Here is a 20179-nt window from a genome sequence, read left to right as displayed (position 1 = left end):
ATGTGTGTATATATATACGTATGTGTATATGTGTGTGTGTGTATATATATATTTTTTAGATGTAGTCTTGCTCAGTCTCCCAGGCTGGAGTGCAGTGGCACAATCTGGGTTCGCTGCAAACTCGGCCTCCTGGGCTCAAGCTAGTGTTCTGCCTCAGCCTCCTGAGTAGCTGGGATTACAGGCGTGCACCACCATGTCTGGCTAATTTTTGTATTTTTAGTATAGATGGCGTTTTGCCACGATGGCCAGACTGGTCTCAAACTCCTGACCTCAGGTGATCTGCCTGCCTTGGCCTCCCAAAGTGCTGGAATTACAGGCGTGAGCCACTGTACCCGGCAGAATTTTTTTAAATCAATAAAAAAAAAGTAGAGCTGGAGCATTTGCTTTAAGCCACCTGAGAGAAAAATAGAGAGCAAGCCTCACTCCTCCTTCCCTGTTGCCTGCTAATTCTTTGGTGCCCTGCCCTCTAGTTTCAAGAGCTCTTATTTTTCTGAGTAGCAGAAAAAGGAGAAGTCACCTCCATCTCTAAGGTATTTCTCAAATAAAATGAAAGGGATTTTGATGCACCCTTTCTCTATTGTTAATGCCACTGGAGGGCATCAAAATTTGCTTCCTTCCTCAGGGAAGAGCTGTGAAACTGCTTCAGGGGTTGAGCTAACCCTGGATGACAGAGAAAGCTGGGCCCAGATCTTCTAGAACTTTCTACAAATGACCACATTGCCTATGGCCACTTGTACTCTCATCTGTTCAGTATTTTCATTTTTTAAAAAAGCAGGATGAGCCTGGGTAACCCTGCCTCTACAAAAATTAGCTGGGTGTGGTGGTGCGTGCCTGTAGTCCCAGCTACTCAGGACGCTGGGGTGGGAGGATTGCTTGAGCCCGGGAGGTGGAGGTTGCAGTGAGCGGAGACCAGGCTGAGAGCTGGGGTGACACAGTGAGGCCCATCTTAAAAAAAGCAGAATGGTTTTTCAATGAAACCTTCCAGCTGCTGTACCACTGTGTATTAAGCAGTGAAATGGGGCACATCCAGGAGCCTCCTGTGCTTTTCCCACAGTCAAGAATCCACGCAGAGAGGTCCCCTGAGAACTTGAGGACTCCCATCCACATAGCTGAGAAACTGCTCACCGGACTCGTGTCTGTGGGTCAGACTTCAGTGTGCGTCAGAATCACCTCCTGACAGCCCAGATTGCTGCCCCCTTCCCAGAGTCTGATTCAGGGGGGCTGGGAGGGGCCCACACCTGCATTTCTAATCCTTGGAGGGCCACCAGGTGAAGGCGGTGTTGTCCAGGCGCTTGCTTTTCTCCTCACCTGTGAACAAGTGTGAGCAGCTCATCATAGCTCCTCAGGAAGGCAGACCCCAGGCCCAGCAGCTGAGGGCTGAAGTTTCTGATCTCTGACTTTGGACAGAAGGAGGTGGGGTGGCCCCTGCTGAGTGTCATAGCCTCACCAGAGAGTTTCCAGATTCGGGAGCAGAGTTTAAAGTGGTCACAAGTTGAAAGGCCAGGGAATTCATATTGACCACAGCTGCTGTTTCTCCTCTTGCTTCCAAATCATGTAGTTTCTTTTATTTTTTTTCTGTCTGCACAAGAAGATTTTTTTTTGTCTTCCCTCTATGTGTATGCATAAGTGAGTTCAACCACCTCACAAAGGTTAGTGGAACCTTTTTTTTTTTTGAGACGGAGTCTCGCTCTGTCGCCCAGGCTGGAGTGCAGTGGCCGGATCTCAGCTCACTGCAAGCTCCGCCTCCCGGGTTCACGCCATTCTCCTGCCTCAGCCTCCCGAGTAGCTGGGACTACAGGCGCCCACAACCGCGCCCGGCTAATTTTTTGTATTTTTAGTAGAGACGGGGTTTCACCGTGGTCTCGATCTCCTGACCTTGTGATCCGCCCGCCTCGGCCTCCCAAAGTGCTGGGATTACAGGCGTGAGCCACCGCGCCCGGCCGTGGAACCTTTATTTAAGCAGGTGCCTTATTAAAAACTGAATGATAGGCTGGGCATGGTGGCTCACGCCTGTAATCCCAACACTTTGAGAGGCCAAGACAGGTGAATCACCTGAGGTCAGGAGTTTGAGACCAGCCTGGCTATCATGGCAAAATCTTGTCGCTACTAAAAATATAAAAAACTTAGCCGGGCGTGGTGGCGGGCATCTGTAATCCCAGCTACTCGGGAGGCTGAGGCAGGAGAATCGCTTGCACCTGGGAGGCGGAAGTTGCAGTGAGCCAAGATCGTGCCATTGCACTCTAGCCTGGGTGACAGGAGTGAGACTCTGTCTCAAAAAATAAACAAACAAAAACTGAATGATAAAGTGGAGGAATTATTTTCAATTTAGACAATGGATCTCCCAAAAGTCTTCTCTGAATAATAGAATTCCTTTGTACCCTTTAGAAGGTGCTTTTTGACATTCATGAATCAAATTTGTGAAGCCGGCCGGGCGCGGTGGCTCACGCCTGTAATCCCAGCACTTTGGGAGGCTGACGTGGGTGGATCACGGGTCAGGAGATTGAGACTATCCTGGCAAACACAGTGAAACCCCGTCTCTACTAAAAAAAATACAAAAAATTCGCCGGGCGTGGTGACCGGTGCCTGTAGTCCTAGCTACTTGGGAGGCTGAGGCAGGAGAATGGCGGGAACCCGGGAGGCGGAGCTTGCAGTGAGCTGAGATCGTGCCACAGCAGTCTGGCCTGGGTGAAAGAGTGAGACTCTGTCTCAAAAAACAAAAGAAAAAAAATTGTGAAGCCAGTGACCAGCGTGCTGAGTAAATTGGGGTGCACCGTTACACTTCTGCAGAGCCTTTGAGTTTCCAGTGTCTGGCTGGCTGCTGTTGGGTTGAGCCACATGAATTGCCACATTGGCAAGTGTCAAATATTGAGAATTTCATACGGTTCACACTAACACAAATTTTGTTCTTGTTTTGGTTTTTCGTGCTTCTTGAGCTGCTTTATCTGTATAGGTAGATTTTGACTTTCTGAATAAATAATCTTGGATATCAAAGATCACTCTCCTTTTATCCCTTGTGTCTCAACCCCTGTAGCCTCCGTACACCAGGACTCATCCCCAGAGAGCTCAGGACATAAGCAAGTCTTGCCCCTGGGCCCGCAGAGCTGCTGGTGATGACCAGACATGGGGATTTATAACTTGGACGATCCAAGCCAGACCAAAGCCTTGCCTATGGTTTTGGGATGGTGTTTATCACTTTTCCCTTGGTGAATAGTTTCCTTCCTGCTTAAGTTTTGCTTGGGCTAAGTTTGAAAATAACGTCCCTCCTCTGAGCACGGGCTCACTCTGTGAAGGTAACGTGGATAGACATGTGCCGGGGAAGAACTGAGCAGCCAGTTCGGGGTTAACTGCGCAGGAGCCCAGCGCCCGCTGGAAATCTGCACATCAGCTCATTTGAGGCTGCTGGCGCTCTCACGTGAACTGGCTGGTGCTCGAACGCCGGTGGATCTCACCAGCGACCAGAAACGTCTGGACATGCCCTGCCTCGGAGCTTCCAGCCAGTTCACAAGCACCTCTCAGCACCTTCTGATTTTGGCTTTGGGGCTTTTCAGTGGCTGCCTCTGAGAGATGCCTGTTCTATCTCCCATTGCTGAGTCTTATTTTATCAAGTCCCAGGCCTCGGTGGGACTGGCTGTTCAGCATTTGTATCAACAAAGCCTGGCTCTCCAAACCCACAATTTCACAGCACTTTCCTTTCTGCACTTTGCATCTCACCTTCAGCATGACCTGAGTCAAGCCTTAACGCTTGCCCTATTACGTGATCACGTGCACTTGGGGATTCGGGAAGAAAAAAATCAAGAGGCCTGGGAGGAAGGGCTGTTGTGCTAAATGCCTTCCAGATGGTGATGTGAAATGGGAGATAAGATGCTGTCGCCCATCTGGCCAACAGGACCCCTGTGTTCAGCCTGCACCTTGGGGGCTGTTATCACCCTCCCGTGACAGCCTGGGCCACTCTGGTGTTTGTCCTTGCACAAGGGCTTAATTTGGCAGCTCCAGCCGATCTCTGAAATGAAATTTGCTATCAGTTCAGTGAGGGATTTGCCCGGCAGGACTCAAAAGCCCCGAGCAGGGAATCAAAGGACAACAGCTGCTGACGGTGTCTCACTGCAGCCGGACCTGCAGGGCTGAATGCGAGCCCTGGAGCTGTGTGTGTGGCTGGAGACTGCAGCCGAATGGGCAGAGTGACCAGTTGTTGTTTGTGAGGACCTTAGCAAGGTGCTAACTCAGGGATAGCAAGCTCTTCGGACCCATCGTCTCTGATCCATTGGTAGTAGTTCTCTAGGGGTCTGTGTTGAGATGGATTCTGAGGTCTTGTCCAGCTGGGCTTAGCTGGAAAGAACGCCTTGATCAATAAGTCATGGCTGTCTGCTAAAAGCGTGGTGGTTTCTGTGCTGTCAACTCTGTCGTAAACAAGAAGAAATAGCAGGTTGAATTTAAATCAACGTATCCTTCCTCTTTCAAAAATATAAATACTCCACTTGAATTTGAATTCAGCTTCTTCGTTATTCCAATAAAGTTTGGAAAACTTTATTTTTCCAAAATAAAGTTTATTTTATTAAACACTGATTAACTCCTTAAATGGAAAAAGGCATCCCAGACGTTTAGCCCAGGCTCACTTCCCACTGGAGGAAGACAGCAAGATAACTAGCAGGTGGAATGAGACCACAGAATGTGCGGACCCCATGTCGGTGCCCTGCTCTCTCTGGGCTGGGTTTGGCAGCTGTCTGGAAGGTTCTGCAAAGGCCTGGGATTGGTCCTGGGCATTTGTTCAGGGCCTGACTTCCTGAGAACAATGACTTTAAGAGGAGTCACTGCTGGTCACGAGAGGCTTGAATGCAGGCGGAGCTGACCGGGGTTGTTGGTGAGGAGCTGGCTGCCGGCTGCCGCTACCTGCTTGCTCAGTCTGCTTGAGCAACATTGCCCTCTGGCAGCTCAGGGGGAGTTCGAGGGACCTTGTTTAGGCTCCTGGAGGACCGGCTTCCGAATGCCGTGGAAAGTCAGGGAGGGCTTTCGTCAGAGGAAGGACCTGATCAGAACTTGAGTTGGGTCATTCTGGTGGCTGTGGGGCCTTGGATCTGAGGGGACAAAATGGAAAGCAGGCACAGCAGGATAGCCCCAGGAGTCCTGCTCAGAGAGAACGGATTCCAGAAGGAGAAGGAGGTGACTCAGCAGGAAGGGGTGATGAGGGGCATGGGAATGAGAGAACTGGAAGTCAGTGCCAGGGCCTGGTGGGCTGATGGTGCCACTACCATGCTGGGAAAATTGGGGGAGGAGGAGGAGGGGGAGGAGGGAAGAGAAGTTCTGTTGGGTGCGGGAGGTGTCTGTGGGGGCCCATGTGTTAGCGCTTGGGCTTGGATGGTGAGTCACTGAGTGTTTCCTGGTGGGAGCGTGACCTCCTCGGCCCCTGGGTATGAGCCAACAGGCGGTGGAAGGAGGGGGGCACCTTTCTTAAATGAGCTGTTGAGTCACACTTGTTTGGTGCCTTTGGCTCATGGGACCCAGCCAGTGCAGGAAGGGTGTGGCCATGGCAGTTGGGACCAACACAGGGAATGGAGGAGGGAGCAGCCAGGTGGCCCCTCAGGAAGAGGAGCAGCTGTGGGTGTTAAGGGCAGGCAGGGGAGCTTGGCGAGTGAGCCTTGGTTGTGCTGCCCCAGGGTGTTCTCAGAGATGGGGCAGGTGTAGCCTTGGGCATCTGCATCAGATGCCCGCAGAGTTGGCTTTGCTGTGATTAGCTGTGGGCCACATATCTAAGGTAGCATCCCCCCTCCCCTCTGCCACCATTTTCTAAGACAGAGATCCTTCCTTGCAGTTTGATAAACAATACCCTTACATCACAGAACCACAAACAATTCCACCTTTCCTCAATTTGCATTAAACTAAGCAAAATCTTGGTGGGATGTGTGTGGTGGAGGGAGGAGCACAGCAGTGTGATTTCTTGAGAAAGCAAAGTTAGACTAGTAGTTTTGCGTTTGTAAGTGGTCCATTTGCCGATTATGAGTACACGTCGGCCTCCAAAGTGCAAAACAGCTCTTTTAAGGAGCTTAAATGCCCCTGGTAGTTTGCATTATTCATTTTGAGTCATTCTTTTATGAAATAATTAATTTTATTCACTGCCCAAATTGTTACAAATAATAGTTTGACAAAGGAGGCCAGTCACTCCATCTGTAAACCCACTTCGCTGTTTTGCTGGGTTTCCTCCAAGTACTTGTAATTTTTGTTCCCCCATGGATTGGTCTGCTCTGGGCTTCCTTTGGTCCTTATTCCTTGGGCTCTGTTTTTCTCTGTTGGTGGGGCCCCAAGGGAGCAGGCAGCGTGGGTTCCAGCCCTGGCTCTGCTCCCACTCTTGGTTGCAGCCAGCTGGACACTTGGCGAACCCCCCTCTGCCTGCTGTGGGCGGCTTGGCCCAGGGTTGGGATCTTATGTGGCCCCTGTCCTCATGGACCTCTGAGGCTAGGGCGGTGAGGGGCTGGGCGGTGCCTGCTGGACCTGCAGAATCTGCTAAGCTGTGACCAGACTTATGGGCAAGACTGTGTTCTCTGTCCAGTGTGTGGTGTGAGCGCCTATGGCAGCTGCCCTTCAGATCAGGGTGCTGGCCTCTCAGGTGGACCTCGAGAAGATGGAGCGAGCAGATGTAGCAGCCCAGAAGCCCACGAACCCTGGACTTCTGCAATCTGGGAGCTCCCTGAAGGTGTTTACCCCTAGAGGGAAGCAGTGATCCCTCACTGCAAGGGCTGTGATGCCACAAACCCCAGCTACCACCTCAGGCTGGGTTTCAGGCCCTCTGTGCTGAGTCTTCTATTCCGCCTGGCTACCCCAAGACACCTTCAGCCTGGCCAGTCCCACTGTGGACAGGAGCAGGGATGGCTGGAGAGGCGGGGAGGGCACCACCCTGAAAGCTGTTCCCAGGCTTTAGTCTGTGGAGGCCATTGCTAGCATTGCTTTTTGCCAGCGCGGAAAATCAGAACCTCTTCTGCGCTGCGTGCCTAAGCCTTTTGGCTTTTGTGGGGCGTGGTCTCCAGTGCTACCCCTGGAGGCCCCTGCACACTGTGGTTCCCCAGTTGTCCAGCAGGGGGCACTAGTTCCCTGCCCGAGGGCCACACTCCGGCTCTGAAACTCATTCCTTCCCCCAGGACACGGGTGGCCCAACTGGCCCCGGGACAGGTTCCCGAATTACCCCATCAGCCTTTTCCCCTGGATTTTTCTCAGCCTTGGGATTTGCGGGCAAAGCTTGGGGAATTTGTGAAGTTGTATTTTGGTTCTCACCTTATAGAGTTTTATTGCCTATCAAAAACGAATAGAAATCATCATAAAAAAAATCCTCTCCTCGGCCGGGCGCGTTGGTTCACGCCTGTAATCCCAGCACTTTGGGAGGCCAAGGCTGGTGGATCATGAGGTCAGGAGATCGAGACCATCCTGCCTAACACGGTGAAACCCCGTCTGTACTAAAAATACAAAAAATTAGCTGGGCGTGGTGGCGGGGGCCTGTAGTCCCAGCAACTCGGGCGGCTGAGGCAGGAGAATGGCGTGAACCTGGGAGGCAGAGCTTGCAGTGAGCCGAGATTGTGCCACTGCACTCCAGCCTGGGCGACAGAGCGAGACTCTGTCTCAAAAAAAAAAAAAAAAAAATCCTCTCCTCTAAACAAAAATCAAACGAGAAAACTCACATAGCGTGTCCTGGACACCTGAGCTGCCTCTGTTAAAGAAACCCCGTTTTGCAGGAGCCTAAGAAGGGAGGAGCTTAAGGGCCTGGCCTGGGAGCCGCTTTGTTGCAGCCACAGGCCCTGCTGTGTAGAAGTGGAGGCCTGGGTGGGGAAGCTGGGGAGCCCTGTGTTGGGGCTTAAAGAGTCCATTCCATGTGTGGGCGGGTGGGTTGGGTGGGGTGAGTGGGGCCTGATGAATGTGCCATTAATGAGCCCAGCCCCATGTGGAATAATTCCCTCATTGTGTCCCCAGCATCTCCCCAGCTGCTGCCCGTGCGGGTCTTGCTCCCTCGGCTGCAGAACACACAACTTCGCCTTCTGCCCCAACTGGTGACGGAGTAGAAGCTTCTACTCCCTCCTGCCCAGATCCGGCCAAGGACCTCAGCAGGTATTGTGCAAGCCCCCGTCCACAGCAGCTGCCCCTGGAGAGCAGGGGCTTGGTGGTCTCTGCCTCCTGGGTCTTGGGGTGAGCCACATTTAGGAAGGTAACAAGGCAGTGACCGTCTGGCCCTATGAGACCATGTCTTTCTGGCCCTGTGGGCCGTAGCCAATCTCAGGTTTACCCTTGCCCACCTGCTCCTCATGTCACCGTGGGAAGCATGGTGTGAGCGAGTGTGTTAGGGTTTTGCAGAGAAACAGAGCCAATAGGATGGATGGATAGAGGGATGGATGATCTATATGTGTGTGTATTTATATGTGTATATATATGCAGAGAGAGGGATTTATTTTAAGGGATTGGCTCATGTGACTGTGGGAGCTAGCAAGTCTGAAATAATGCAGGGTAGGCTGGCAGGCTGGAGAGTAGGGAAGAGTTGATGTAGCAGAGCCTGAGGGCCATCTGCTGGCAGAATTCCCTTTTCCTTGGGGGAGGTCAGTCTTTTTCCTTTAAGGCCTTCAACTGATGGGATGAAGTCCACCCACATTATAGCAGGTAATCAGCTTGACTCAAAATCTACTGATTTAAATATTAATCTCATCGAAAAAATATCTCCACAGTGAAACTGAGACAGGTTGTATCAAATATCTGGGTTCAAAGGGCCAGCCAAGTTGACACATAAAGTGAATGATTAGAGCAAGTCTTTGGAACTCCTGTTTCCATACAAGCGGTTGGTTTTGATTATAAATCATTAAAGCCTCCTAAAGAGCATTCTTGGACAGTATTTTGTGGAAAGCCAAATGCACCTGGGTGTGCTGAGAACATCAGGCCTTGGTCCTCAGGGAGCTCCTGCTGGCTGGGAAGCATACAATGCTGAAAGCTAAGCCATGGTAGAGGGCAAGAATATAAGGGTTGCCCAAAGCGTAGACAACAGCTGCCAAACCAGAGTGTCTGAAAGTAGTAGAGAAATCAGAGGAAGGGAACATCGCCGCATGCAGATGATATTCTAGAATACTGGGTAATAGTAGGGGGGCCCAGAGCTGGACCAGAGTCTGCCTTATCTGGATGATGCCACCCAGACCATTAAACTCTTCTCTGTCCTGTATCTCCTGGCATCTCCCTGCAGCTCTGTTGGTCCTGAGTCCCAGAGGGACTTTCCATCCTTCAGATTGTTATGCATTTGTTCCACCCCTTTTGGATCCACCGCAGTGCCTGGTCTATACCATAATTCTTGGCCCAAGGACAAGGAAATGTATGGGAGGTCTGCTTTTCTGCTGATGAGATAGCACAAGCAGAGAGCAGGAACATCCCCAGGTGTTTGGGGAAACGCCCTGGGTTTGCCTTGGACATAGTAGGTGCTCAAGTAAAATGTGTTGGAGAAAAAAATACAATTACTCTTCTCAAATATTCTGCCCTTCAGTGTCTTATAAAGGTAAACATAAATCCACCATATGACCCAGCAATCTCACTTTTAGATATTTACCTATGAACAATAAAAATATATGTCTACCTAAAAACTTGTACGCATATAGTCTTCATAATTGCCCCAAATTTGAAGCAACCCAGGTATCTATCCACTGGTGAAAGGACCAACAAATTGTGGTATGTCTATGCCAAGGAATATTACCCATAAAAAGCAACAAGCTATTGATTCATGCAACTAAATTGATGAATTTCAATGTATTAGGCTAAGTGAGACAGGCTGGACTCAAAAGACGACCTTCTACATGATTCAGTCTAGATGAGATTCTGGAAAAGGAAAAACAATAAGGAATGGAAAACAGATCAGTGGGCACTGGGGGCTGGGATTTGTATTGACTACAAATGGGCATGAAGGGATCTTTGTGGGAGTGATGGAAATGTTCTGTAAACTTTGTGGAATTATATACCTAACAAGAGTGAATTTTGCTATTTTTTGGTATGTAAGTTATACCTCTTTTTTTTTTTTTTTTTTTAAAGAACTTATCCAAGGGCTAGAGTAGATTTTTGATGAAATATAAAATAAACATTTCAACTTCCAGACCTTTTAAGCTGATGCAGTCTTAGGGTCAGAGAGCATCTCTGGTGCCTCCTGGCACCAGCAGACACAAGTGGTACCCATTTGCTCTCTGTTTTTCTTTCCAGAGGTCAGATGGGCTCATGGCTCTCAACCTGTCATAGAGGGCACACTGGGCGATCTCACCTTTAGCCCTGGAGCCCGCTGTGTGGGTTGCTTCTGAATCTCATTCCTTTACACATCTGAGCATTCAGCAACATGAACTTGGGATTACCCTCGGCCAATCACTGTGCTAGGGACAGGACTCAGAGGTCCGGAAGACAGGCACCGTCCTGCCCTCGAGGAACATCCAGTGCTGGAAGATAGACACGGAACGATCAGTTACTGGGGAGAAGTGCAGTACCCTGGGTGGATGCGACGCACAACCTCAGTCTGGGTAGCTGAGGATGGCTTCCCAGGGAAGCGACTGAGAGCTTAAGCTTTGTGGGTTTATGCGTGGGCTGGGCTGAGGGTTGCTGAAGATACTGGGAAGAGAGTAGATATTGCTGGGGAGGAACAGTACGTGCATGAACCCTGAGGTCCATCTCAAAAAAAAAAGTTATTGATATATTGATACATCTTTTTTATAATAACTGAAGTCTATAGTTGCTATGGTTTGAGTATTGGTCACTTCCAAAACTCATGCTGAAACTTAACCCCCAATATGGCAGTATTGAGAGGTGAGGCCTTTAAGAGGTGATTGGCTTATGTGGCTCTGCACTCATGAATGGGTTAATCCATTCATGAATTAATGGATTGCTGAGTTATCATGGGGATGGGACTGGTGGCTTTATAAGAAGAGGAAAAAAGACCTGAGCTAGCGTACTCAGCCCCCTTGTTATAGGATGCCCTGAACCACCTCCAGACTCTGTAGAGCCCCACTAGCAAGAAGGCCCTCACCAGATGCAGCCCCTTGACCTTTGACTTCTCAGACTCCATAACTGTAAGAAAACAACTACTTTTCTTTATAAGTTATCCAGTTTCAGGTATTCTGCTATAAGCAACAGAAAGTGGACTAAGACAATAGTTTATTCATGTTTTCTTAGTTTTTCCCTAATGTCCTTTTTCTGTTTCAGGATCCCATCCAGGACACCACATTTCCATTTTGTTTCTGTAGGTGCCTCTTGGCTGTGGCAGTTTCTTCTTAGACTTGCCTTGTTTTTGATGACCTTGAAAGTTTTGAGTTCTGGTCAGGTATTTAGTAAGATGCCCACTATTGGAATTTGTCTGATGCTTTTCTCATGATTGGACTGGGCCTGTGGATTTTGGGAGGAATAACAGAGATCAAGTGTCACTTTCATCACATCCTATCAAGGGTACATACCATCAACATGACATATCACTGCTGACATTGACCTCAGTTGCTTGGCTGAGGTCATGTTTGTTGAGTGTCTCCACTGTAAAGTTACTTTTTTTTTTTTTTCTGAGACAGGGTCTCACTCTGTCACCCGGGCAGGAGTGCAGTGGTACAATCTTCATTCACTGCAACCTCCACCCCAGAGGCTCAAGCGATTCTCCTGCCTCAGCCGCCTGAGTAGCTGGGATTACAGGCTCCCGCCACCACGCCTGGATAATGTATTTTTAGTGGAGTCAAGGTTTCACCATGTTGGCTAGGCTGGTCTCAAACTCCTGACCTCAAGTGATCCGCCTGCCTCGGCCTCCCACAGTGCTGGGATTACAGGCGTGAGCCACTGCACCCCACCAAGTTCCTTTTTTCCTCCCCTTTCAGTGCTGTAGTCTGTGGAAGGAAGTCACTATGTGCACACTTAAAGGGTGGAGAGTTGCGCTCCTCCTCTGTTAGGGCAGAACATCTACAGAGTTATTTAGAGTTTTTCTGTGCAGGAGATTTGTCTCTTCTCCTTCATTTATTAATTGATTCAATCATGTATTTATATTTGCATGGATTCCTGGATATTCATTTTATTCTTTGGGTTATAATCCAATACTACGTTATTTCATTGCTCTGATTGTAGCAGCTTTGGTCATGGGCTCCGTGGGCTTTCTTTTAAGAGCATCCAGAAGCCCCAAGGCAGTCCAGTGATATGATGGGATCTGCATTGTTAAAGACCTGGCTAGCTGCCTGCCAAGACAGGAGTGGTTTTAGGATTGAGGCTCGCATTTCCTGGGGCTCCCTAACAGCTGTGGTTCCATCACCTTCAGTGTAATCTCCACCTCAACTCTCTCCACAGCTGCTTTCAACCATGGGGCCATGGCCTGGGTCCAGGGATCCAATAAACCGTGTTTTTTTCCCTTTGGATGAGTTCCTGGAGGTTTTCAAAGCAAGTTTCAAAAATGTTAGCTTGAACATTTCATTTCACTGAAATGGAAGTCGTTATTCACCCAGCCTGAGCCAGAATTTTTTTTTTTTTTTTTTTTTAAGGCGGAGTTTCGCTCTTGTAGCCCAGGCTGGAGTGCAGTGGTGTGATCTCTTCTCACTGCAACTTCCACCAGCTGGGTTCAAGCAATTCTCCTGCCTCAGCCTGCTGAGTAGCTGGGATTATAGGCACCCGCCACCACACCTGGCTAATTTTTGTATTTTTAGTAGAGATAGGGTTTCACCATGTTGGCCAGGCTGGTCTTGAACTCCTGACCTCAGGTGATCCGACCGCCTCAGTCTCCCAAACTGCTGGGATTGTAGGCGTGAGCCACCATGCCCAGCCCTGGGTCAGAATTTGAGGTCCTGGTTGGACTCTTGATTTGGAAATACATCCTCCATGGGTTCCCGTCTCTAGCCGGGCATCTCCTGTTGGAGCCAGTGTGCCTTCTGGGTGTTATGCACAGGCAGCTGCAGTGCCCACCACATCTGTGGCTTTGTCTTCTCTCTTTGGGCTTGGAGGGGAGCAGCGAGGCAGTGAGACCTGGTGGATTGACAAAGAAAGCCCAGGGCACATCTTATTACAGAATCGACAGATGCTCTGTTCTTGCAGACATGCTGGGTGACTTCCTGCTGCCTCTTCCTGCTTCTCACGGCTGCTGTGGAAACGATGACACAATCCCACATTTCCAGTGCAAATGGCTTTTCTCCAGGAGTTTTCACACTCCCCTCCCCCCACTCTGATTGGTAATCATTAGGCTATAGGCCTTGGGGAAAACAGATGTGACTTAGGGAGAAAAGCGAGGTTCTGGGAAGGAGAGAGAGCTTCAAGTCTCTGCCTCCCAACCCTGCCTGGGAGGGAGACCATTGCTGCAGTGACCACGATTCTGATGGGCCTTCCTTTCCCCTCCAGTGTAGCCTGAGGCCTTGTGGGGTCAGCAGGTCACCCTGACTTTTCCAGAGCTATCAGCTCTTTGGAGAGCAGTACGAGGCTGAAGTCAGGCGAGGGGTCTGATGATAAGAATTTGCAGGAATACAAGTTGAAAGCCCTAACCTCACCAAGGCAGCCACAGCTGACCTCTGGGGGCTTGTGGCAAAGAGCCTGCTGTGTTGGACATGAGCTGAGTGGGTGTGGGTGTGAGCCCACGCAAGCATCATCTCTGTTCAGAGTTGGCCTGTCACTCCCTACTGCGGACAGCTGTCCCCTAGGAATTGGTGACTTGGAAACCTGGCCAAGGGCTGTCTGGATAGACCCAGGAGAAACGGGATGGGAGAAGCCGCTGAGCTTCTTGCAGGGAGGAAGCTGGATCCCTGGTGCTGGGCAGGAGGCCCAGCAGACACCCCTTGAGAAAATGCTGCCCTGAGCTGCAGCCTGTGTCGGCTGCGGCCTTGGCTTTTCCTTCCGGCTTTCCTGTAAGGTGCCCCCACACTCCTGGCACCACCCGTCCTCGGCAGCCTGCCCCGAATTGCTCCCTTCCCTCTGTCAACACTTCTCCAAGACCCGAGAGTTCTTCCTGCGCAGGAGGGGAAGGGCAGAAACCTCCCCATTCCCTCCACCCGAGTTAGAGAAGTCAGCCCTTTGGAAAACCTGATGCATCTTCACTCTGGAGCCAGTTCGCCAGCCCGCTCCCAGCCCGCTCCCCGGCGCGGCACTGTGCCTTGTAGGCGGGGTGCGGATGAGCCTCTTGGCCTCACGAGGGAAAGGGGCTGGGTTGTTGGGCTGAGGGTCTCTGGGGATTAGATTCTGTGCTGACCAAACTGGGCCCTCGTGGCATCATTCCTTCGTTACGCAGGTCGAGTTTCCATTGTTCTTTTGCTTCTAAGGCCCACTGGGTCCAGGGCAGACAGCATAACTACCCTGAGCCACGTCACCGGCCGGTGAGACGCGCGGGGGCATCGATGGTATCCCGGCGCCTGCTCAGTCTCTGTAATGTGAGCTGCAGCGGAGCGGGCGCTGGGCCCGCCGGCCGGCTTCAGCCTGAGGAGCAGGAGCAGGAGCAGAGGGCGTCAGTTAGACTGTGGCCTCCTCAGTCTTGTGGGCCCAGGTCTGCAGTTCTTTTCCTTCTTCTGGTAGGGGAGGGGAAGGAGAGCTGTCAGCAGCGGGGCTCCTTGGCCCTACTCTGGGGGCACAGCTGGGAGAAGCTGCAAAGCTTCAGCTTGTGACGCCATCTGGGCTGCAGTCCCACGGCCCCTAGAGCAGCTGGGAAGGGGATCCCGCCCCGAAGTGGGGCTCAGGGAGGAACATATGGGCAGGAGTCTGAGAGCGCGGCTGGACACGCTCAGCACAGCACTGCTGGGTGGAAGGTTCCAAGGCAGTGTGGGGTCCCTTCTTGCCCTGAATAGGGGCAGCTGAGGCCAGGAGCCCACCCTCCTCCCCCAGCACGGCTGCCCAGGGACGGCCCTCGGCTGCCACTTGATGGTTTAGGTGCTTGCACTCCAGGAGGCTGCGTTCCTTCCAAGCCAAATGCTCACTCTCGAGCCCTCAGACCCAGTGGAGGTGCAGAAAGAGAGGTGACCAGGAGACGGCCGGTCACAGAGTGCCCCAAAGGAGGTAGAGAAATAGACCCCCAAACCAAGGGAGGCAGGGCCCAGGGAGGTGGGGTGGGGTGGGATATGGTACGAGCATGTGTGGCTCGGGACTCCACCTTGCCGGAGTGCCGCCCCGTGTTGATGAGTCAGTTTCTTTAACACTTGGCTGGCAGGAGAAGGCCCTGCTGAGCACTGGAGTCTGGGTGGAGTCAGGCAGTATTCCTCGGTCCTCTCTTCTGCTTTGTTTGCATTTTTTGATCCTGCCAGCCAGCGTCTCAGCAGATAACATCCCGGTTGATTCTGTGCCACGGACTATTCAGAATGTGGCGCAGGGGAAGGAGCATGAAGTTGGAAAGACATGCCTATTTACCAGCTGTGTGATGTGGCGTAAGTTACTTGACTACTCTGAGCCTTGGTTTACCCATCTTTAAGGTGGGGCTAGTGGTACCCACCTCTTGGGGGTTATTGTGAGTTGTAAATATACATGAAGAATGTAGCTCAGTGTTTGACAAGTAGGAGGCACTGAATTCACATTCCCCCTGCTCTCAGCAGTGATGGGGAAAAGGAAGCAGACAGACAGCTGTTCTGGAAACAGAAAAATACAACATGATAAACTTAGCATAAAACAACATGATAAACTCTCCAACAGAGCTGAGAACAAAAGACCTCAAGAGAAGGGAGCACTTGACTCTGCCTGGAGAAGTTGGGAGGGCTTCCCAGAGGAGGCAGCATCACCACTGAGTTTTACAACATGACTAGGTGTTTGCTGAGAGTAAAGAAGGGCAAAAGTGCTTCAGGGAAGAGGAACCAAATGTGCCAAAGCTTGGGGTGTGGCGAGGCCCAGCAGATTCAGGCAACAGGTCAGGGAGGAACTGAAGGGACTGGAGGGAGGTACAGCAGTCTCGGACAGAGCAGCAGGGTGAGCAACCAAGGTGGCCATAGTCCTCGGATTTAGAGGGGCCTGCAGCTGGACTGGGGAGTTTGCTGGTGCCCAAGAAGTGCAAAGAAACATGTCTTCTCTTTTCAAGCAGGGAAGAGTCAGGGTGGAATTTAGTTTGGGGAAATACCTCTGGTGGTGAGGAGGAGGGTGGGTGCAGGAGAGGCCAGAGGTCAGAGGGCCTTGTGGAAGTTGTTACTGTGGTCCAGGTGGGAGACAGTGGTGGCCTGAATTAAAGCAGTGGCCATGGGGATGGAGGGGACCTGGGTCTGTCTTTGTGCCTTGCATTCATCCATTCACCAACATTGATTGAGCATTTGCTCTGTGCAAGGTTGCAGGCAGGTGCTGGGGATACAGTGGTGACCCTGCAACGTGGGCCACACTATGTCTGAGGGTGACACTGCAGAGATGACTACTCCCAGGCTGGGCTGTGGCTGGGCAGGGGCTCGGTGGGACAAGTTGCCCAGGGCTTCGGGCTTGGCACCAGCATTTCCTCCCCTTACTGCCCAACGCTGGGGCCCAGGGCAAGGGGTGTAATTCCCCATGTGGTTCCACCAAACATGGAGACCTTGGAGTATTCTCCTGGGCTAAGAGGCAAGGGATGGTGGCTCTTTGGGGATGACTTGCCCACCTTGTGCCCCACCTTGGTGTCCCTGCTCCCATCTCTGTCTAAATACTATCTCACTGAGCATCATTTCCTGGCTTTGCAGAAAGAATTACAGGGTCCTGCCTGCCTTTCTTGGGTTTAGATAATGGGGCTGAAAGCCGATGAACAAAATCAGAATGATTTCTTAAAGAGGGATGGAAGATCAAACAACAACAACAAAAAGAAATAAGCAAACAAAAATGAAAGGGGGAAGTCTTCCAGGTTGGAGGACCTGCAGCCTGGCCAGAGTGGCTTTGCTGAAACCACAGGGAGAAGCTTAACATTGTGGCCAGTACACACGTACTAACCCCATGTGTGTCCATGATTGACGTGGAACGTCCCTTACTTGGTGGGCTGCAGTGATACTCTATTCCATTCCATAAACGTGTGTTGACATGGCTGACTTGATGATATGATTCCCTGGTGCATTGTCCCTGCTTCATTTCCAAGAGGAGGCAGCTTGTCCCGAGGTTGGCACGTGGTACCTGCAGTGCCTCTGCCAACACAGCCTGAGACATCTGTCCAGACTGACGTAGCTGGGGAAGTGGGCTGAGCCATCCTGCATCCTCACTCTCTGTGGCCGGAACACTGACTGTTGCAGCGCTGTTTGGCAGGACTCAGGGTGGGAGCTGGGACCTTGTGGAGAAAGGATGGAGAGCAACGTAATAGGCTCTGGCTGGGATTGGGTTTCAGGTTCTCCCTGGAGCATCACAGAATGGCTGTAGTTTTCTTACTTCCTTTTTGTGATGACATCTGGCCTTTATTGAGTACTTTCTATGTGCCAGGCGCTGAGAGCCATGCATGTGATATATATTTCTTTCTTTTTTTTTTGAGACGGAGTCTCACTTGCTCTGTCTCCCAGGCTGGAGTGCAGTGGTGTGATCTCGGCTTACTGCAGCCTCTGCCTCCTGGGTTCAGGCGATTCTCCTGCCTCAGCATCTTGAGTAGGTGGGATTACAGGTGTAGGTCACCACGCCTGGCTCAGTTTTGTATTTTTAGTAAAGACAGAGTTTCACCATGTTGGCCTAGCTGGTCTCAAACTCCTGACATTAGGTGGTCCTCCCACCTCCCAAAGTGCTGGGATTACAGGCATGAGCCATAGCGCCTGGCCCGATACATATTTCATCTCATTTAATGTGTGTAACAGCCCTGTCAGGGAGATATTCTTACTGTGCCCATTTTATAGATGGGACAACTGAAGCCCAGCAAAGTCAGAACACTGGCTGAGATCCCAAGCTCTGAGGCCAAAGCTGTGGCGGGAACCATTTGGGTTGGGTCCTCTCATATCTGTGGACTCCTCCAGGGAGCCCTCCAGCCTCTAACTCCTCTGCCTGATTGAAGACCTCGGGCCTGGGGTCTCAGAGATGCTGTGAGAGTCAGTGAAGCAGGGACACCAAGTCCTCCTTGGGCCAACATGATTTCTTGTTTTTTTTTCACAAAACAGCCACAGCAGCAGCCACAGCTAAACATGTATTGAGCACTTGTTGTATGCCTGGCACTGCAGTACCTCGGGCTTTTTCACATATTATCTCATTTAAACCTTGCAACCTCCATGTCATGGAAGAGGAACTGTTATTATTTTCATTGCACAGATGAGAAAACGGAAGCACAGAGGCCTAATAACTTGTCAGGGTCAGCTTAAGGATGCCAGTGAGTGAAAAATGTCCCTTGCTTTCTATTCATCTTTTTGACCTAAGTGTCTGAGGAAGAGAGTTTAATTCAAACCTTATTGCCGAGCACCCAACCTGTCTTCCTCCCCCCGGCCCCCCAATCACAAAAACAAACAAGATCCGCCGCTAGGGAGATTGTTGAGGTCAGGGAGACTGGGGAACCGGCTCTGGGCTCTGCATGTGGTACCTGGGGTCTCTTTGCAGCCCTGGAAGGGCTCATCCTAGGGAGGACCTCCTTGAGTTGCCTTCAGCCCTGGCCTCAGCTGGAAACAGTTTGGATGGTTGCCTTTCTCCTCTGTGTCTGCAAGTACAGCTCTGTCTACCCATTTCTCCATACCCCCATAGTTATTGAGGGCTTCCAAGGGCCTGATGCCGGGCCAGGCTCCCTCTTGGAGCCAAACTTGCTGCTGCTAGGACAAAGGAGCCGTCACATACTGGGGCATGGGTGTGTGTATAAAGTGGGTTTAAGATCATAGGTACAGGTAGGTTCCGAGGCAGGCAGTCACTGCACAGGGGAAATGCTTATGCGAAGTAGCAACCCTTCATGTCTTCCTGGTGTAATAGTTTAAAGAGATGCAGAAAAATATGTAAATATGCCATGCATTTATTTTTTGCCAAACTGATGCCTAATAGCCTCTGCAAGCTATTAGAAAACCTTGTCATGCCTGTGTCCTGTTCTCGCTCACAACAATTCCTCAGCTCAGCAAAGATGAAGCAGGAATTTGGTCAGTCTGTTGTCACAGGAAGATTTTCTTCCCATGTACACATCAACTGCTAAAGATCTGAGAATTTAGGAAAAACAATCTCTTATCTTCAGACACAATTATATATTAATTGCAGCTGGCCACAGTTAGGCAGGATGTAGAGGGAATTATACCGACAGGGCCTCTCAGATGGTTATGGAAAAAGGGAAATATTTTTAGGGCTTGCTAACACACATGCAGGCGCACACACACCCACCCACGCGGACACGCTCATTCACTTACTCTGCCCACGGACTTTATGCTATCAATAGATGCTCATGGATGCTATTTCTGTCCTGGCTTTCTGGATTTCTGTTCCTTCATGGAGCCTTGAGTCAGCAGTTCTGATCCTCAGCGCCTGGTTTTTGCTGCCTGGCTCACAAGTAGGGCAGCCCTATGCCAGGTCTGTCTCGACTGCTGCCGGCAGGCGTGGGAAGAAATTTACCCCAGATGCTGCAAATTCACCCCAGGGCAGTCACAGGTAGCCGCTGTCTCTGCTCAAAATGAGGGAAGGACGGAGAGGCGTGGAGGTTCTGCCTTTGCTTTCTGTACTTTCATCTTGGAAGCATCTCCACCACTGGGCCACTGAGGGGAGCCCCTCCCACCACAGAGACGTAGATCCGCCCTTCCCAACCTGCTTCTCCAGTCTGGACTCAGAAACCAGCTTTGCTGTTGATTTTGGCAGCTGGGAGACCCCATCTCTGTTTACACCCAAATGTTTTCTTTAAAAGGCCTTTTATTCCTAGTACAAAGTAGCCTCTAAAACCAGTGACTTTAAACTGTAGAGGAACTCAGTGGATTAACACATCAGCATTCAAACCAAATGCAATATTAAGCCTCTTTAAACAAGAACCAGAATATTTTTGTGGTGCTCACTGAATTTTCTGTTCTTCCTAGAAATAGTTTCCCGAGAAGAAAGATGTATACCACTGGTTATGTTTTTGATCCTAGACAGATGCAGTCACCTGGCTTAGGTGAGAGCGTTGGCTCTATCTTCCCAGGTTTAGAATGGAACTGGGCTTTACTTCGAAGTAGCAGCCTGAACTTTAGAGGTTGAGATTTTATTTGGCCACGTGTCTGCTGTGGGCCACCCTCTTGATTTTCGCCTGTGATCTTAAACCCAGTTTATAAAGGTAGTTACAGGAAGGACATCTGGTTTTCTGAAGGAAACTGTTAACTGAGAAAGGCCACTTAAAATGAGTCCACTTAATAAATCAAAAGTTTTATGGTAA

The 20179-nt window shown here is 50.6% G+C and overlaps 1 protein-coding gene across 23 annotated transcripts in view; it reads left to right on the top strand.

Annotated features, from left to right (window-relative positions):
- Positions 1 to 20179, top strand: part of LOC105469783 (transforming acidic coiled-coil containing protein 2) — a 263440-nt gene that overhangs the window by 146686 nt on the left and 96575 nt on the right. For 18 of the 23 annotated variants that reach the window (XM_071069000.1, XM_071069003.1, XM_071069008.1 and 15 more), the window contains one exon: positions 7951 to 8085. The exons of the other annotated variants lie outside the window; for them this stretch is intronic. In XM_071069000.1, the coding sequence (XP_070925101.1) occupies positions 7951 to 8085 (135 nt within the window). The remainder of the gene's footprint in view (positions 1 to 7950; positions 8086 to 20179) is intronic. 23 annotated transcript variants of the gene reach the window in all.

The sequence above is a fragment of the Macaca nemestrina genome, chromosome 9 (assembly GCF_043159975.1).
Source record: "Macaca nemestrina isolate mMacNem1 chromosome 9, mMacNem.hap1, whole genome shotgun sequence".
NCBI classification, from domain to species: domain Eukaryota; kingdom Metazoa; phylum Chordata; class Mammalia; order Primates; family Cercopithecidae; genus Macaca; species Macaca nemestrina.
This window is presented reverse-complemented; position numbering and strand designations above follow the sequence as displayed.